Here is an 18,093-nt window from a genome sequence, read left to right as displayed (position 1 = left end):
TTTTCTTTCCATCTACCAAGGCCAAGTTCAAATGCAATCTTCTCTAGGAATCTTTCTCAATGAGTCCAGCCTACTCCTATCTTTCCCTCCTCTGAACACCAATTTAAATTTCTGGAAAAAATGGATTTAAAATTTTACTCCACAATTCTGGGTATAAGAAATGTCAGATTGAACCAAACTCTGAGTCCCCCACTCAAGGCTTGGTGAGAAACTGACTTTTTGTTATGTAAATCTATCTTCCTCTCTGAGGAACAAGAGGGCTAATATGCTCAATCCAACGCAAACCCTACTCTGAAACTCTGTGTCCAATTCAATGGGTCCACTTGCAACCCAAGCCCAGGACACAGGTGTCCTTCACCTCAGATTGCAAGGCTGTGCACAGTTTTGTTTTGTTTTTAAGATTTTATTTATTTATTTATTTATTTATTTATTTATTTGACAGAGAGATCACAAGCAGGCAGAGAGAGAAGGGAAGCAGGCTCCCTGCTGAGCAGAGAGCCCAATGCAGGGCTCGATCCCAGGACCCTGAGACCATGGCCTAAGCCAAAGGCAGAGGCTTTAATCCACTGAGCCACCCAGGCGCCCCTGTGCACAGTTCTTAAGACTGTCCTGTCACCCCTCATGGGGAGCTCCATGGAAATAGGACACTGGCTCCTGATACTGTTGGGAACTACTGAAAACCATGGCTTTCTCTTTGCGAAAGTACCATCCCAATCTTACCATTTCTTCCAGCCCCCAGCACTCTCTAAGTTTTAGAACACTTCCCAGTCATGGAGAAGTCAGCTCTCAGCTGAAGCACACTTTGTTTAGGTCTGTATGACAGCACATGTCCTAGCTCACATCGTATTCTAGAAAGACAGTGCCATATGCTGCTAAGAATACATGCCTCATGGGGCGCCTGGGTGGCTCAGTGTGTAAGCCTCTGCCTTCAGCTCGGGTCATGGTCTCAGGGTCCTGGGATCGAGCCCCGCATAGGGCTCTCTGCTCAGCGAGGAGCCTGCTTCCTCCTCTCTCTCTGTGATCTCTGTCTGTCAAATAAATAAATAAAATATTTAAAAGAAAAAAAAAAAAAGACTACAAGCCTCAGGAACAAACAGGAATGAAGTACTGTACTTGCACTTCCTGTCCACCACTGGGTGACCTCAGCAAAGTATTTAACAGCCCAAAGTCTCAGTCTTATCTGAAAATGCCTCTCGGGAAAGGCAGGAGGATTAAAACAGGCCATAACAGTAGTCCTATTAAGGAATGACTTACATTTATACAGCACTATGTGCCAAGCACTATTTTAAGTGCTTTACATATATTAACTCATTTAATCCTCACAGCACTTTATGGATAAGGAAACAGGAACAGAGGAAGTAAGTGGTCCAAAATCACATAGGTAATAAGCAGCAGAGACAGGAATTTCACCCAAGCAATTTGTCTCAGAGTCTCTGCTCTTTATTGCTTCTTATAAGCATTCAATAAATGGCAGCTATTATTGTAATTAATAGAATTACCTGATTCTTAATGTACCTACATCCTTATATAAATTGTAAGCTCCTTGAGGACAGCAAACATACAGACTTATCCAAAACAGCTGTTAGAGAGCTGGCTCTGAAAGTTCCCTGCATGGGTTAGAAGCCTGCCTCCATCACGTACTAGCTGGCTCTGAAGCCTTGAACAAATGGCTTAATCTTTTAGCATGGGTGAAAGGATTACATGAATTCGTACTTAGAAAGTACTTAGAAAACAGAATGGCGGGTAGCTACCACTAGGACATATTTGATAGGAGATGTGATCTGGAACCGTGCCAGATTTCCCAACAAATACTTGCTAACCAACTCACCTGCATCTGAACTCAACTCATCTGAAGTTGAACAACTTCAAGAAAGGCTACCCTTCATAATAAGAGTAATAACACTTTTATTGAATAGTACCGTGTGGCAGGGACTAATCTATGATTTTTTTTCATGTGTTTAATCATTTAATCCTCAATGTGATAAACACTATTACCATCTTCTCTTTTGATATGAAAAAACCAAGCCACAGAAAGTTTAAGTAATTCATCCAATGCCACATTATCACACAGCCCATATAGGACAGAGTCTATACATTTAACTACTTTTCCTTTCTTCTTCTTTAGTAACTTTTATCATATTCCCCAGTATATTTTGTAGAATTCAGTATACATGAAAAGGCACAAAACATATTTGTTGGTTGAAACTTTTTCACTAGAAATAGCATGAAAAATAGACTTTTCTAATATTTAATACTTTCTATCTAAAAAATTATCTAAAACTTAAAAGCCAAAGTTTCTCTCTTGATATAAAATAGATTTCATCTTTGAAAACAAGTACATCAGTGAGCTGAATCACGAAGATGAGGTCCGAGTTTTCCAGCTGTGAATGACTCAAAGGACTCAGGCGTACTTCACATACTGAACATCCTATTCCGATAGACACATAGCACAGAAATGAATCCTCTAAAAGAAGACATAGTCCAGAGTTCTATTACAAAATCTAACCCCAAAATAAAGACTACCAATGTTTTAGGAGGTAAACTTTTTCTTTCAACTCCCTCTGATTTTGGAAACAATTTACAAAAATATTTTGGGTCTCCTTCTATAAACATCTTTCCATAAAAGGCAACACTTACAAACAAAAGAACTCCTCCAGGATAAATACAGACTCATCCAAGTAAAACAATCTAAGTTTCATAGATTTAACAGTTATTTTTCTGCAATTAAAAGTCCTCACAGGAAACAAACCAGTTGAACTAGTCTGGTCCTAGAGCTTAAGTTAAGAAGAGTGGGTTTTCATGGCCTTGGGAAAGTGTAGGTTTACAGGGCAAACCCTGCAAGGTTGAGCTCATTGTGGAGACATGTTCCTTTTCATTGGCAAAAGGGAACGGAAGTGAGCCATGCCCTAAAAAAAATACCACCAGAGACATTCCACCCGATACTTGATAAGGACTGGGAAGGCTGCCATCAACTCATGGCTAGAAGGGAGAGAATTTGGATCAGAAAGCAGCTGACCAGGAGAAACCATGTTAGGTATGGGAAATATTTCCCAAACTACAAATTTTTAACAAGGGAATCATTTAAACCAGTGGCTTCCAAATTTTATTTTTTGCTATGACTCATGATGGGAAATATATACATTATATCATAACACAATTATACAGATGCACATACATATATATCTGGAACACAAATATACAAAAACACATGTAACTTTTATGTACAATGTAACCTACCCTTACTACGCACAAAGCACTACGAAGTTTTCAATTCTACTCCCTGTTCTACACAGAGGTTGAGATCCCTAGATGAAAAACAGTGATATAAACTCTGGTCAACACAGGACAATCCGAGGGTGTGCCTTAAAGCAGCCTTTATTTCTCCCTCAGAGCCTGTCACCAACTTAGGAAAGTTGTAGTGAAGCACCTGCTCTTGGGACAAGCAATAGGTCCTTGAGTGCTTGGGAAAAGGCCATCCAGAGGCTGTCTCTTCTGTGTCTGGCCATTCCTCACTATGCTGGCTCCTCCTCTTTCTACTCCTTAATGCTGGGCTTCCTCCACAACTCTAGGCTTGGTCTTTTTCTTACTATTCTGAGTGATTGGATTTCCACAGCTTCAAATTACTCATAAATCCCATTCCCTAGGCTCTAGTTCTCTGACACATTTCCAACTAAATTCTCTCACAGGTATCAAACTCAGCAGGCCTAAAATTATATTGTAAGTACAGTGTCTCTCTTCTAGGTCTTCACCCAAATCTATTTCTCTTCCAGTTTTCCTCATCTTAAAGAAAAGCACTCCATTCCATTCCTCACCCAAGCCACAAATCTGTGGGTCGTCATTTGCAGTCTATTTTACTTCTACATTCAATGAATTTCCAACTCCACCTTTTTAATATTCCAACCTTCCAACTCTACCTTCTTAATATTCAGTGGTATGCAGATAAATGTGTAACCATCAACTCTCCAGGAAAAAAAAAAAATCAAATTTGCTGTACTTGTCTGTGTCTGTGATATAAACAAGCCACCACAGCCAATTTCAAGCCCCTAAGATGAGGTCACTGAACATGGAGTTTGGAAAAGATGTATACAAATGGCTCCAGCACACCACTGTCTATTCCTCCAATCTGTTTCTGCCTTCATTTAGGATTTCGTCTTCTCTCTCCTCAACCTACACAATAGAATCTTCAAGGATTTCCTTGGCCACGTGAGCTTATAAACCAATCCCATGTGACATAGTCTCCAAACTCTCTCACTAAAAGCCAAATCTCATCTACCGGCTTAAACCCCTTCAATGCCCACTCTTTATCGTCACATATAAGGCTCTTGATTATTTGGTCTCTACTGACCCTTGAGCTTCATCTCTTGCCACACAATCACCTAGAACCTCTATTCCAATCATACAGACATACGTGGTATTCCCATGCACAGGACACTGCTATACACCTCTACACCTTTGCTTATTCTATTCCTACTCCCACGACCTGGGACCACCTTCCCTAATTTGTTCACTGACCACACTTCTTAAGATCCAGCTCAAATATTTTCTCCTGGAAGCTTTTCCTCAACTCCTTAGGTTGACTTGATGTGGCCGACTTTTATGCCTCTGGTACATATTAGCACCACTAATTCTCTTTATTGAATTTTTTTTAAGATTTTTTATTTATTTATTTGACAGAGATCACAAGCAGGCAGAGAGGCAGACAGAGAAAGAGGAGGAAGCAGACTCTCCACTGAGCAGAGGGTCCGATGTGGGGCTCGATCCCAGGACCCTGGGATCATGACCCGAGCTGAAGGCAGAGGCTTTAACCCACTGATCCACCCAGGCGCCCCTGAATTTCTTTTCATATTCATCTCCTCCCACTAGATAAGAGCTTCTTGAAGGCAGGAACTAGTTCTTATTCATGTGATATACCAGGCAGGTAGTATGGTGATGGAATACAGTAGATGTTCAAGAAACTATTATTATTCCAGCAACTAATACTCTAAAACTAGCATGTACTAACTCCTCAAATATTTAGTCAATGAAAACATCAGTATGTTCCTGCCATCTACCCAAGGCTAAGGACAGCTAAGACATTCCATCTATACCTTCTAGATTATTAGGGAACTCATACTGCCACAGTCAAAGAATTTACACTGTAATTTTTCTTTAAGCCTAATGGCCTCTATGTTAGTTTCCTAGGGCTGCCACAAAGGACCACATGGCTTAAACAAAAGAAATCTATTTCCTTTGTTCTAGAGAAGTTAGAGATCAAGTCATCCCCAGGGTTGCTTTCTTCTAAGACCTCTCTCCTTGGTCTGTAGAGATCTACATGGTCACATGGCATTCTCCTGCTATGTGTATGTGTATCCAAATTTTCTCCTCTTAGATCAGTCTCATTGGATCAGGGCCCACCCTAATGATCTCATTTTAACTTCATGCCTACTTAAAGAGCTTATCTCCAAATACAGTCGCATTCTGAGGTGGTGGAGATTAGGACTTCAACACATGAATTTTAGAAGGGCACAATTCAGTCAATAACAGCCTTCTGCTAAACTGTGAGCTCCTCAAAAGGCAGTAGCTATGGCTTAGTCTTCTTTCTTAGTATCCACTGGGCCTAATGGAGCACATGGAACACAGAAGATTCTCAAGAACTTATTTGGGGGAGACATAAATGAAAGACCGTCCCAGGAGTATAGTCCCAATCTGGATTGTTGTCCTTTCCAAACCTGGTGGCCAGCACCAAGAAAAACGTGGCTTTTACTCTGCCTTAAAGAAAGCCTGATGCAGCCTGGCTGGCTCTGTCAGTAGAACATGTAACTCTTGATCTCAGAGTTGTAAGTTCAAGTTCCATGTTGGGTGGAGAGATTACATAAAATCTTTTTTTTTTTTTAATTTTTTTTATTTTTTATAAACATATAATATATTTTTATCCCCAGGGGTACAGGTCTGTGAATCGCTAGGTTTACACACTTCACAGTACTCACCATAGCACATACCCTCCTCAATGTCCATAACCCCACCCCCCTACATAAAATCTTTTAAAAACTTAATGCTATCAGTACCTCCAGAGAGTCCATTGCCAAAATGCCATTTACGCAGCACCCACAAACAGAAAAAAAAAAAAAAAAAATCTGTAAGACCAGACACCCAAAGCCAGCTGACAATACCCTGCCTCCCTCCAGATCCATTCTGATATATCCAGACTGACAGTATCATGCATGGATACATTCAGACTCAAAGTCAAGAGAAAACCAACACACTCCACTAAACAAGGTATATTAACTTAGGAGAAATGGCAAAACAGACATCTGCTACTTTTTTCCTACCCAAACGGAAACTTCTCCCTCACTGTTCTGCATGATTTTGGTGGCCCTATTAACCATGCCTGCCTTCCCACTATCAAGATGGGACATGACCTAATCAGTTTCCCCAGCTCTCCCAGGAATTTGAATCCTGAGTGAAGTGATATAAAGATAGGAAATAACAGGAAGGAGTTAATCAGGCCAGGGCCATGAAAGGTGCCTGGTTCATACATTCCTGAAATGGCCTTTATTCCTGACCTTCCTGAGGCATGACTGACACAGTCTTTGTTTCTGAGACCTACTTGATAATCTACCCCCAAAAAATGCCCTTTCATTAACCTGGAAAGTGTTTATTCTATAGCTCTCAAAGAATCTCAGCTCACATAATGGCTCCTGGAAGTGGGATGTGACTGGTGGTGGACCAAAAATATGCAAATAGGAGCAGGCTGTAAAGATTTCCCTATCCACAGCTGAAAGTTGTATTCATCATCCTTGTTATACCATTCCAAAGCAACCAACTATACTACTACTTGCATTTTAGGACACAGTCCACATGACTCCCCAGGTGAAATCTTTACGGAAGTTGGTAAGGAAATGTCAAACTACTAGAGTGTATGGCTATTTCAACAGCTTTTGGTAAAATCCTAGAAATGACTTCACTTCAGCCTAGATGGCCTGTGTGATCACAGAGACCAGAACATTCGGCCTCACCTACATTGGTCCTTTTCTCCTCTAGGAATCCAAGGCAATGAGAGACAGATAATCATGAAGGACTAGGAATTTGAATCAGTTCATTCATGATAATGCTTAAAACACAGGAAGGAAGGAGACAGAAAAAAATAAGATTAGAACCAAGAGAACTGGGGGAAGCTAAATCCCTCAAGTACCTTTAATGTATACTCCCTTCCAAGAAAAGCACAAAGCACTGGGATGAAGTCAAAGGATGAGAAACAAACTAGCATTGCCTTTATCCCAAGACAAAAATCAGCAAAACTGAGGCAGAAGTATGGGCAGAGCAGCAAGGCCTACTTCTAAGAGGGAAATCCCCAAGCTATGGCCCAAAGTCAAGTTCCGACCCAGAGTGGAAAATGCATATGGCCCAGCAGATTTAAGTTGGGCTGAGTTAAGTTGTCAGAGGAACTTCAGAAGATAAAAACCTATCATTGCTCCAAAATCAATTTCCACATATCCTAACCCACAGCACCACCAGGATTTGGGATGCTAAAATAATATACCCCCACTAGGAAAATTCTACACAGTGTCCTTCTCAAATGTGTACATGGAATTCCTATGGGGCAACAGAGAGCAGGTTTAATAGTAGTCAGGCACATAAGGCAGAGCAGCACCCCAACCATCTACACGTGTCTCAGATACTGAAGGAAAAAAATCTAATCATGGAGCAATAATAGCCAAATACAATGATCTCTGTAACGTCCAAGACTAATATCAACCAAGCATCCAAGTTAAAGTATACCAGCAACTTTCTATCAAGATACAGGGACCACAAGATTTAGATGCAGACAATATGAAAAAATAGAAAAAGATTAACTTTGGAAAATAGACTAAGCGGTAGAAATAAAGGTGGAAAGAAATTATACTCCTTGAGTTGTATTGAGAATGACTGATTTACAAGGAGTCTAAATCAAATAAAAATAGCTCAAACTGCTTACATCCTATCAGTTTATACAATAATCAGGGAGTTGGTTAGCAAAACACCCACTTCAAAAGGAGCGTAGACAGAAACCTGAGTGCTGCCCACCTTCTGTGACAAGTGAGCTCAGAAGCTGGGTTGCACTCCATGCAGAATCACAGTTTCTATAGTCCTGTCTCCTAGAATGAATAATTCCCTCCAGGAACAGCACTGGCATAAGGCATTCTCCCTCCCCCGATCCCCTGCCACCCCGTGTTTTCTTTTTGGGGTTGCTTTCTTATTTTAATTCCAGTATAATTCCAGTATAGTTAACATACAGTGTTCTATTAGCTTCAGGCATGCAATATAGGGATTCAACAGATCTATACATAGCTCAGTGCAAAGCATTCTTTTCTTACATCTTCTATGGAACTCTTTCTGCCCCAAGTCATATAATCTACACTGTATTTCTATTAAATGGCACAGAAACCCTTGGAAGCAGAGAAGAATTTACATTTCCATATGGTTAGTATCTGTCCCTTACTTGCTAAGGGAGGGAAAATGTAATTGCCCAGATCCATTGTTTTCTCCTATCATTTTTATTAACTGCCCTGAAAAAACATTCATTAGAGACAACCTATAAGGAATATTTATCTACTGTGAGCAAAGGAAAGAACCTAAGTTGGGTGGGGTCGTGGATGAGTAAGGGCAGCCTAGAATGATTCTGCTAAAGATATTTCAACACTGATGAACACCAGGCCGTCATTTGGCTTATTAAAATAGTGCTGGGTAGTGAGAGAAAAGCTGGCACATTTTCCTGTAGATGAGATGCCCCTTGGGGTTTGAACAGTTGGGACACAGCTGCCGTGGCTAAAACCAAGCGAGTACAGATGTCACCAAAGTGGAACCAATTTCATACCATCCGATGCTGCCAAATCCAAAATGCCAGTGGAGGAAAGGTATTGAGGGAAGCCTTTAAAACAGACTAGGTAACTATTTTAAATACCAATTCTGTGTGCAACTGAAGTTTTTGCTGTTGAGGTCCATGAACCAACAGTTATTATGGCTTAGAGAGCTCAATCAAGAATTTTATTGCTCAGCAAGATAAATGTAATATAATGTGCCCTTCTTGGAGTTTGGAACAGCCACAAAGTCACTGGACGTGAGACTTTGTAACTCCAAAGGTCTTTCAGAAATTGTCCTTTTACACAACTTTTTCCTCCTTGAATTGTTGTTCCCCTTGTCAGTAGTGCTGCTGTTCTCTATAGTCTCAATGGACACGCTGTATCACATGGCATCACACCTCAGAACTTACTACCCTTAGAAAGACAAGGCACAGAAGGGAACACTTCATACTCATACACAACCACACCCAACTTACCAAATGCCTTCTTAGGTTCTATTAACTTCAAGGTAAAAGATTCACCTTTTTTTAATTCCTTTAATTTTTTTGCAACATCATAATGACGCCACCCAGTGATATTTTCTCCATTTACGGATTCAATATGATCCCCCACACAGATGGTTTTAACCGCATCAATTAGGCTACCATCTTTAATTCTCTGAAAGAAAATTAAGGATAACACATAACACAAAATGGAACTGCATAACATTACTTGTCATGCTCCTGAGACATTATATATGTTGACATATTAACAACGCAGCTTAATGCTCAGTTAAAGATGAAAGACCAAGCAATAAAGGACAACCATTCTTACCTCATTCAGAATTATGCTCCATCAGTGATCAGCAACTTCTCTGAGAAATTTCTGACATCCCCTGGGGGGACACCCCCCAAGAATGGTCACAGTGTCACTCTCATGCTTCTAAAGTAGGTCTTGCCACATATTCTGCTGCCATCTCATTTAATTTTAACAACCTTTATGAGAGTCTCATGTCATAGATCAGAAAAATTAAAGCTTGGGAAGATCAAGTAATTTGCCAGTTCAGCATACTATAGAGCAATTGTTCATTCACTTCTCAATCTCCATTACCAAACTGTAATATCTTTGGAGACAGAGATGGTGTTATTCACCATTATATGCTCTGTGTCTAACACAGTTCTACACAGAAAAATCCCTCCAAAAATGGTTGTTGAATCATTTCAAACTGAAACCCAATACATGAGAATAGACCTTAAGGTGTTTGTTTACTGGCTACATTTTTTAAACCTTAATAACAAATGTAGTGATTCAAGAATTGGTACAACCTCAGCTAAGAACATTGATAACTAATAAGACACAGATGTGGTTACCATTTAGGAAGCCAGTAAGAGTGATTTTATACTATCATTTTTCATTTATACATTTTAGATAAGGAGAACTTAGGACTCACAGGAAAACTTCAAATTGGTCTTTCTTATATCTATTTTACTTCTATACAATAAAGAGTATCAAAAGAGTATCAAAAGGAGAGTATCAAAAGGAGAGTATCAAAAGGAGAGTATCAAAAGGAGACCTAACACTCCCTAAGATAGTACTAAGATTTTATGGAACAATTCTAGGGATAAGAGGCCCAGAAAAAACTGCACAGGTAACAGCCCTGCACAGTTCGCTTCTTCCACAGTTGGGAGGAACAGGGCAAAAGAAAAGCCACAGTCTGCCTCAGGAGTCCAATCTTTCATGCGGGCAGATAGGATAGAAATATGAGAGGCTACTAGATGTATAACAAAAGCCTGTGCCATTCCCCACTCTTACCAGGTGGGAGAATAACATCTTCTGAATCAGTAGGGTAACCACTGCATCTAAGAGTTAAGAGGAAAACTGATCTCACATACCCTAGCATCTCCATAATATCAACAGAATAAAGAAAATTGTAAAAGACTCTTCTAGGAAGGTTGGACTTTAAGTTTTAAGTTTTATTGCTATATACCAAAACTCGGTTTCTTTTTTACCCCCAAATTTTAAGAACGTTCCTATTTTCATTAAAATAGTAACTATTAATATACTTTATGCAAGTGAGATAATGTCAATTCAGAGCTTATTATCATTAAAAAGTGAAATATAAAAAAATGAAAAATTTCATAATCTGATACTGTTTTATTAGGATTTGATATTACCATTATAACAGAATTAAGAGTTACTACAACATACCACCAAGTGCAACTGGGTTTTCTAAAGGGTTACAGAAAAATAAGCAAGATTTAAAGGAAAACTAGAGTCTAAAAAAACAAACAAAAAAAACTATTAAATAGCCTATCATCTACCTATTCTTTTTTTTTTAAGATTTTATTTATTTGACAGAGATAGATCACAAATAGGCAGAGAGGCAGGCAGAGAGAGAGGGGGGAAGCAGGCTCCCCACTGAGCAGAGAGCCCAACGAGGGGCTCGACCCCAGGACCCCAAGATCATGACCCGAGCCAAAAGCAGAAGCTTAACCCACTGAGTCACCCAGGCGCCCCACATTTACCCATTCTTAAGCCATTCGAGAATGTGGGCGTCTGGGTGGCTTGGTTGGTTAAGCAACTGCCTTCAGCTGAGGTCATGATCCCAGAGTCCAGGGATGAAGTCCTACATCAGGCTCCCAGCTCCATAGGGAGTCTGATTCTCCCTCTGACCTTCTCCCCTCTCATGCTCTCTCTCTCTCTCTCACGCTCTCTCAAATTAACAAAGTAAAATCTTCTAAAAAACAAGCCATTCGGGGTGCCTGGGTGGCTCAGTGGTTTAAAGCCTTTGCCTTCGGCTCAGGTCGTGATCCCAGGGTCCTGGGATTGAACCCCTGGGATCGAGCCCCGCATCGGGCTCTCTGCTCACCAGGGAGCCTGCTTCCTCCTCTCTCTCTTTGCCTGTCTCTCTTCCTATTTGTAATCTCTGTCTGCCAAATAAATAAATAAAATCTTTTTTTAAAAAAAGCCATTTGAGAATGTGAAAATCTATATATAACTCTCACTTCCTTGATTTTTATTCTAATTTCTCTTAATGACTTCCGAACTTATTTTTTTTCCTTTGATCAACAACACCATATAAATTTCAGTGTCCCACCTCTTACTTTTAAGACTTGTCACAATTTTATTAAAAGTAAGCAATATATAGGGGCACCTGGGTGGCTCAGTGGGTTAAAGCCTCTGCCTTCGGCTCAGGTCATGGTCTCAGGGTCCTGGGATCAAGCCCACATCGGGTCTCTCTGCTCAGCAGGGAGCCTGCTTCCCTCTCTCTCTCTGCCTACTTGTGATCTCTGTCTGTCAAATAAATAAATAAAATCTTTATTAAAAAAAAAAGTAAGTATATAAAATTAAATGAAAGACTTTACAGGGCACGTGGCTGGCTCAGTCAGAAAACCATGAAATGCTTGATCTCGGAGTTATGATTTCGAGCCCCCATGTGGAATGCAGAGATTAAATAAATAAAACTTTTTTTTAAATGGAAAACTTTACAGACACATATAAACCTTACCAGTAAATTAAAGGTCAGAGTAACAAAAATCTAGGCTGTGCTAGACCTGTGAGGAGCCACAGAGGTCACTAGAAGACTGTCAAGACCGAAGGAGGAAAGGCAGTTACCAGAAGTCAGAGCAATTAGCAGGGCAAGAATCCAGGTGGGCAAGAGAAATGTCAAAGCATGAGTAATCGTCAGAGGTAGCAGATGAGGATCTGGGATGAAGAGATGGGGAAACTGCTGTAAGAAACTTGAAGAACACTGTGAGGGAAATAAAATACAGAAGCAAAGGGATGCCTGTGTGGCTCAGTTGATTAAACGTCTGACTCTTGATTTCAGCTCAGGTCATGCTCCCAGGGTTGTGGAATCGAGCCCCACGTTAGGCTCTGAGCTCAGTGCAGTGTCTGCTTCAGATTCTCTCTCTCCCATGCATACACTCTCTCTTACATAAATAAGTAAACTCTATGCTTTGAAAATCTTAACATGAAAGAGAATAACATTGCTAAAAGTGCTACTCAAACACAAAGAACTGGAAAAGAAAAGTGTTAGTTCCACGCTTATATTTACTGAGTCACTGAGTATAATTCTCTATGACACTTAGAACTTTGTCTCATCTAGCTTAAGAGCTTGATATTGCAAAATGCAGAGAAGACAAATATTTTTTTAAAAGATGGGAGTCACAAACTTCTTAAACTCAGAGGTTCCCAATCATGTCAGACCATTATGATAGTATTTTCCATTATTTCATTGCATATACTTACAGAACTCCGTCTGTTCATCACAGACAGCAGCAGAACTCGAGGGCATTACCCCACCCTCCTCACAGCCTACGTATCAGATTCAAGGTTGTCTGAGCTGCATGCCTTACTGCCATGGTCAGCAGCTCTGAGATCTGTGCTGCTGATCCTCCCAACACTGTCCTCAAATGATGTTCTAATAAACATTCATAACTGCAAATAGCTCATTCATTTAGCCTTCAAAGCAAGCCTCATTCCATTAACAGAGGAGAATATCAAGGTACAGTGATTACATGGCTTGATCAAAAGAACACAACAAACGACAGAATTGGGATTCAAACAGAGGTGGTACCAAGAGACTACATAACCCTGAATTACAACAAGGCCTAAAATAGTTACCATCTGTCCCCTTATATAAATGTTTGCCAACTCATCTTAAACCACTCTAGGAATTTCTGGTTTTGTTAAAAGTATACTCTGAATCTTCTGATTAGGTTATTTATATACTCTGGTTCTGGGAAATTGAGTCTCGCAAAACCTAAAATCACAAATGTTTAAGTCTGTTGTCTTTTCATCTGTAAAGTTTTATCTGTAAGAACCATGCAGTACTAGCTTTTAATTCAATTTAAAAAAAAACGCACAGATTCTACATAGAAGATAGATCATACAGTATAGGTGTTTCTCCAACATTTCACTTAGCATAATGCCCTTGAGATCCATCCATATTGCCACAAATGGGATGATTTCATTCTCTTATTCAGCTAATACTCCATTGTGTGTGTGCGTGTGTGTGTGTGTGTGCATACACACACATCTTTATCCATTCATCAGTGGATAGGCACATAGGTTGCTTTCACATCTTGACTACTATAAGTAATACTGCAATGAACACCGTACACAAATGCATGGTGCATTTGTCTTGATGATTTTATTTATTTTAGAGAGAGAAAGAGTGCGCAGAGGGAGGAGCAGAGAGAGAGGGACAAGCAGACGAAGCACAGAGCCAAATGCAGAACTCGGTCCCACCACACTGAGATCATGACCTGAGCCAAAATCAAGAGTTAGATACTTAACCAAAAGAGCCACCAAGGCATTCCTGTTCATTTAGCTTTCTGAATTAGCATTTTCATTTTCCTCCTAAAATATTGAGAAATGGAATTGTTCAATTGTATGGTAGTTCTAGTTTTAATTTTTTTGAGAAAACACCATATTGTTTTCCATAGTGGTTGTACCAATTTACATTCCTACCAACAGTGCACAAGGGTTCCCTTTTCTCCACATCCTCACCAACATTTGTTATTTCTAGCCCTTTTGAGAATAGCCATTCTAACAGGTGCAAGGTGGTATCTCACTGTGGTTTTGATTTGCATTTCCCTAATGATTAATGCCCTAAAACATCTTTTCATGTACCTGTTAGCCATCTGTAGATCTTCTTTGGACAAATGTCTATCCAGATATTCTGTCCATTTTTTTAAATCCAACTATATTTTAGTTAGATAGTCCCACTTTTTATTTTTCCTTCTGTTGCTTCTGTTTTCAGGTTCAAAAATCATCACCAAAACATACGTCAGAGAGCTTACCGCCTAGCTTTTCTTCTATTTTGTGGTTTCAGGTTTTAAGTCAGTTCTTTAATCCATTCTGGATTAATTTTTGTATATGGTGTGAGATAATGATCCAGTTTCATTCTGTTGCATGTAGCTATCCAATTTCCCCATTACTGGCAATCTCATATTTCCCACACCATTTATTACAGAATATACCAGAGTAAATAAATAAAAATAGAGTGTCCCCTCCTCCATTGTGTATTCTTAGCTCCTTTGTTATAAATTGGCCATATATGCAAGAGTTTATTTCTGGGCTTTGCATTCTGCCCCATTGATCAAGGTTTGTTTTTATGCCAATACCACACTGTTTTAATTACCATAGCTTTGTAATATACCTTGAAATCAGGGAGTGTGCTGCCTCCAGCTTTGTTCTTCTTTCTCAACCTTGCTTGGCTACTCAGGGTCTTCTATGGTTGGTTCCACATAAGTTTTAGGACTATTTGTTCTATTTGCATGAAAAGTGTCATTGGAATTTTGATAGGGATGGCACTGACTCTGTAATATTACTTTGGGTAGTACAGACATTTTAACAATATTAATTCTTCCAATCCATGAGCATGGAATAGCTTTTCATTTATTTGTCTTCAATTTCTTACACTGATATCTTGTAGTTTTCAATATGCTATTATCTTCCTTGGTTAAATTTATTCCTTGGTACTTTATTCTTTTTGATGCAACTATAAATGGAATTGTTTTTTAATTTTTCTGATAGTTCATTATTAGCATATAGAAACATAACATTTTAGCATACCAATTTTATATCCTGCAACTTTACTGAATGTATTAGTTCTAACAGTTTTCTGGATACAGTCTTGAGTTTTCTGTATATACCATCTCCAAACAGTGACCATTTTACTTCTTCCTCTCCAACAGGGATACCTTTTATATCTTTTTCTTGCCTAAATGCTCTGGCTAGAACTTCCAATACTGTGTTGAATAGAACTGGCAAGAGTGGGCGTCCTTGCCTTGTTCCTATTCTTAGTGGTGAAAAGCTCAAAGCTTTTCCTCTAAGTGTGATGTTAGCTATTGGCTTGTCCTATAGGACCCTTATCACATTGAGGTATGTTTCCTCTATATGCACTTTGCTGAGTTTTTACCATAAACAGATGCTGAATTCTGTCAAATATTTTTTCTTATCTATTGAGATAATAATTTTTATCCTTCACTTTGTTATCGTGGTATCCACATTGATTTGTGGATAGTGAACCATCCCTAGAATGAACCCCACTTGGTCATGAGGTAGGATCCTTTTAATGTATTGCTGAATATGACTGCTAATGTTTTGTTGAGGATTTTTGCATTTATGTTATTACGAATACTGGCTCTTCTTGTGTCATTCTTTTCTGGTTTTGGTAGCAAGGTGATGCTGGCTTAATAAAGTGAGTTTGGAAGAGTTCACCCTCCTAATTTTTAGAAGAATTTGAGAATTGGTATTAATTCTTCTCTCTGAATATTTGGTAGAATTTGCCAGTGAAGGCATCTGATCCTAAACTTTTGTTGTTGGGAAGTTTTTCACTACTATCAAGGAGATTAAATCCATCTATTCAGATTTATTTCTTCATCAGTCTTGGTGGGTTGTAGGTTTCTAGGAATTTACCCATTCCTTATATGCTGTCCAAGAGGTTAGGTATAACTGTTCATAATAGTCACTTATGATCTTCTGCATTTCTCTGGTACCCAGTGTAACATCTTTCAGTTCTGGTTTTGAGTCCTTTTTGGTAAATCTAGCTAAAGGCCTGTCAAATGTTTTTCAAAGAACCAACTTTTAGTTTCATTGATCTTCTCTATTGTCTTCTCAGTCTCTTTCTTTTGGGAGAGGACAGACGAGATAGAGAATCCCAAGCAACAATCCCCCCAACATGTGGGTTGATCTCACAACCCTGCAGTCATAACCTGAACCGACATCAATAGGCAGATGCTTAACCAACCGAGCTACCCAGGAGCCATCCAGTGCCCCTGGATATTCCCAGTCTCTATTTTTGCTCTAATCATTGTTATTCCCATCTTACTACTAACTTTGGGCTTCATTTGTTCTTTTTTTAGTTCCTTGAGGTATAAAATTAGGTTGAAACTTGTTTCTTGAGGTGAGCATTTATCTCTATGAACTTCCCTCTTAAAACTGCTTTTTGGGGGCACCTGGCTGATTCAATGGGTTAAGTCCCTGCCTTTATCTCAGGTCATGATCCTAGGGTCCTGGGATCCAGCCCTGCATCCAACTCCCTGCTCAGCAGACAATCTGCTTCTCCCCCTCTCTCTGACCCTCCCCCTGCTTGTGCTCTCATTCACTCATCGTCTTTCTCAAAAAAATCTTTAGCGGGGGGAAAAAAAGCATGGAGCCCAACACAGGGCTTAATCCCAGGATCCTGAAATCACAACCTAAGCCAAAATCAAGAATCAGATGTCCAACTAACTGAGCCACCCAGGCGCGCTAGGCCTGTGTCATTCTAAAGCCCATGTTCCCAGGCATCACAATACACTGCCTCCCTAGTCATGGAATTCTTCCTCCTTACCCTTTTCTAAATCTATACCACACCGTCCTACTCTAACCTACTGATTTCTAGCCACTACTGAAGGGATATCATGTACTCACTTCAGCAGCACATACACTAAAATTGGAACCATACAGAAAAGTTTAACACAGTCCCTGAATGAGAATGACACACAAACTCTTGGAATGTTTCATTATTGAAATTAATGAAAATGATCACTTATAAGGAGTGGGAGAAATGAGTAATGGGATAGAGGGTTAGGGGAAAGAGTGACAGACCTCTGAATGTCTTTTAGTATAGTTTTAACTTTCGAATCATGTTAACATTTGATGTATTCAGAAAAAAAAAAAAACAAGGATGGGGGGAAAAGTCCAATTCAAAGAGAAGCAAATGGATTCAACAGCATTTCAAATAAATAACAATTACCTAGTGGGGAAAGGAGCAGGAAAAAACCTATTCCAAGTAACCTCTGAATAGAATACTTTATTTAAGGACACCTGGGTGGCTCAGTTGGTTAAGTGGCTACCTCCGGCTCAGGTCATGATTCCAGTGTCCTGGGATCAAGTCCCACATCGGGCTCCTTGCTTGGCAGGGAACCTGCTTCTCCCTCTGCCTCTGTCTGCCACTCTGTCTGCCTGTGTTCGCGCGTTCTCTCTAACAAATAAATAAATAAAATCTTTAAAAAAAAATACTTTGTTTATATATGTACATTTAGTTTAAATGGGATATTAGGCAACTGATAAAATAATTTTAAACTAATGTCCATACTGTAGTTTTATCAATATTAGATTTTCTGAATTTCACTGTGATACTATAGTTATATAGAGGAAAAACCCTGTGCTTAGTAAGTATATTCTGAAACAGTAAGGACAAAATAGGTGTAATATATACAATCCACTTTTTCAAGTAGTTCAGAAAAATTGTATGTATTTGAATTTAATATACATATACACATGCGTATGAGAGAACAAAACA

The 18,093-nt window shown here is 39.4% G+C and overlaps 1 protein-coding gene and 1 non-coding gene across 3 annotated transcripts in view; one reads left to right on the top strand and one right to left on the bottom strand.

The window, feature by feature from the left end:
• Positions 1–18,093, bottom strand: part of GIPC2 (GIPC PDZ domain containing family member 2) — a 77,793-nt gene that overhangs the window by 24,520 nt on the left and 35,180 nt on the right. For both annotated transcript variants that reach the window (XM_032870184.1, XM_032870183.1), the window contains one exon: positions 9,296–9,476. In XM_032870184.1, coding sequence (XP_032726075.1) covers positions 9,296–9,476 — 181 coding nt within the window. The remainder of the gene's footprint in view (positions 1–9,295; positions 9,477–18,093) is intronic.
• Positions 17,212–17,318, top strand: LOC116875123. Its single transcript, XR_004384143.1, has one exon. It is a non-coding gene; the product is annotated as a U6 spliceosomal RNA (small nuclear RNA).

This window comes from Lontra canadensis, unplaced genomic scaffold (genome assembly GCF_010015895.1).
Source record: "Lontra canadensis isolate GAN:19392208 unplaced genomic scaffold, GSC_riverotter_1.0 scaffold40, whole genome shotgun sequence".
Lineage (NCBI taxonomy): Eukaryota > Metazoa > Chordata > Mammalia > Carnivora > Mustelidae > Lontra > Lontra canadensis.
Note: the sequence above shows the minus strand (reverse complement) of the source record. Positions and strands in the feature narration are given on the sequence as shown.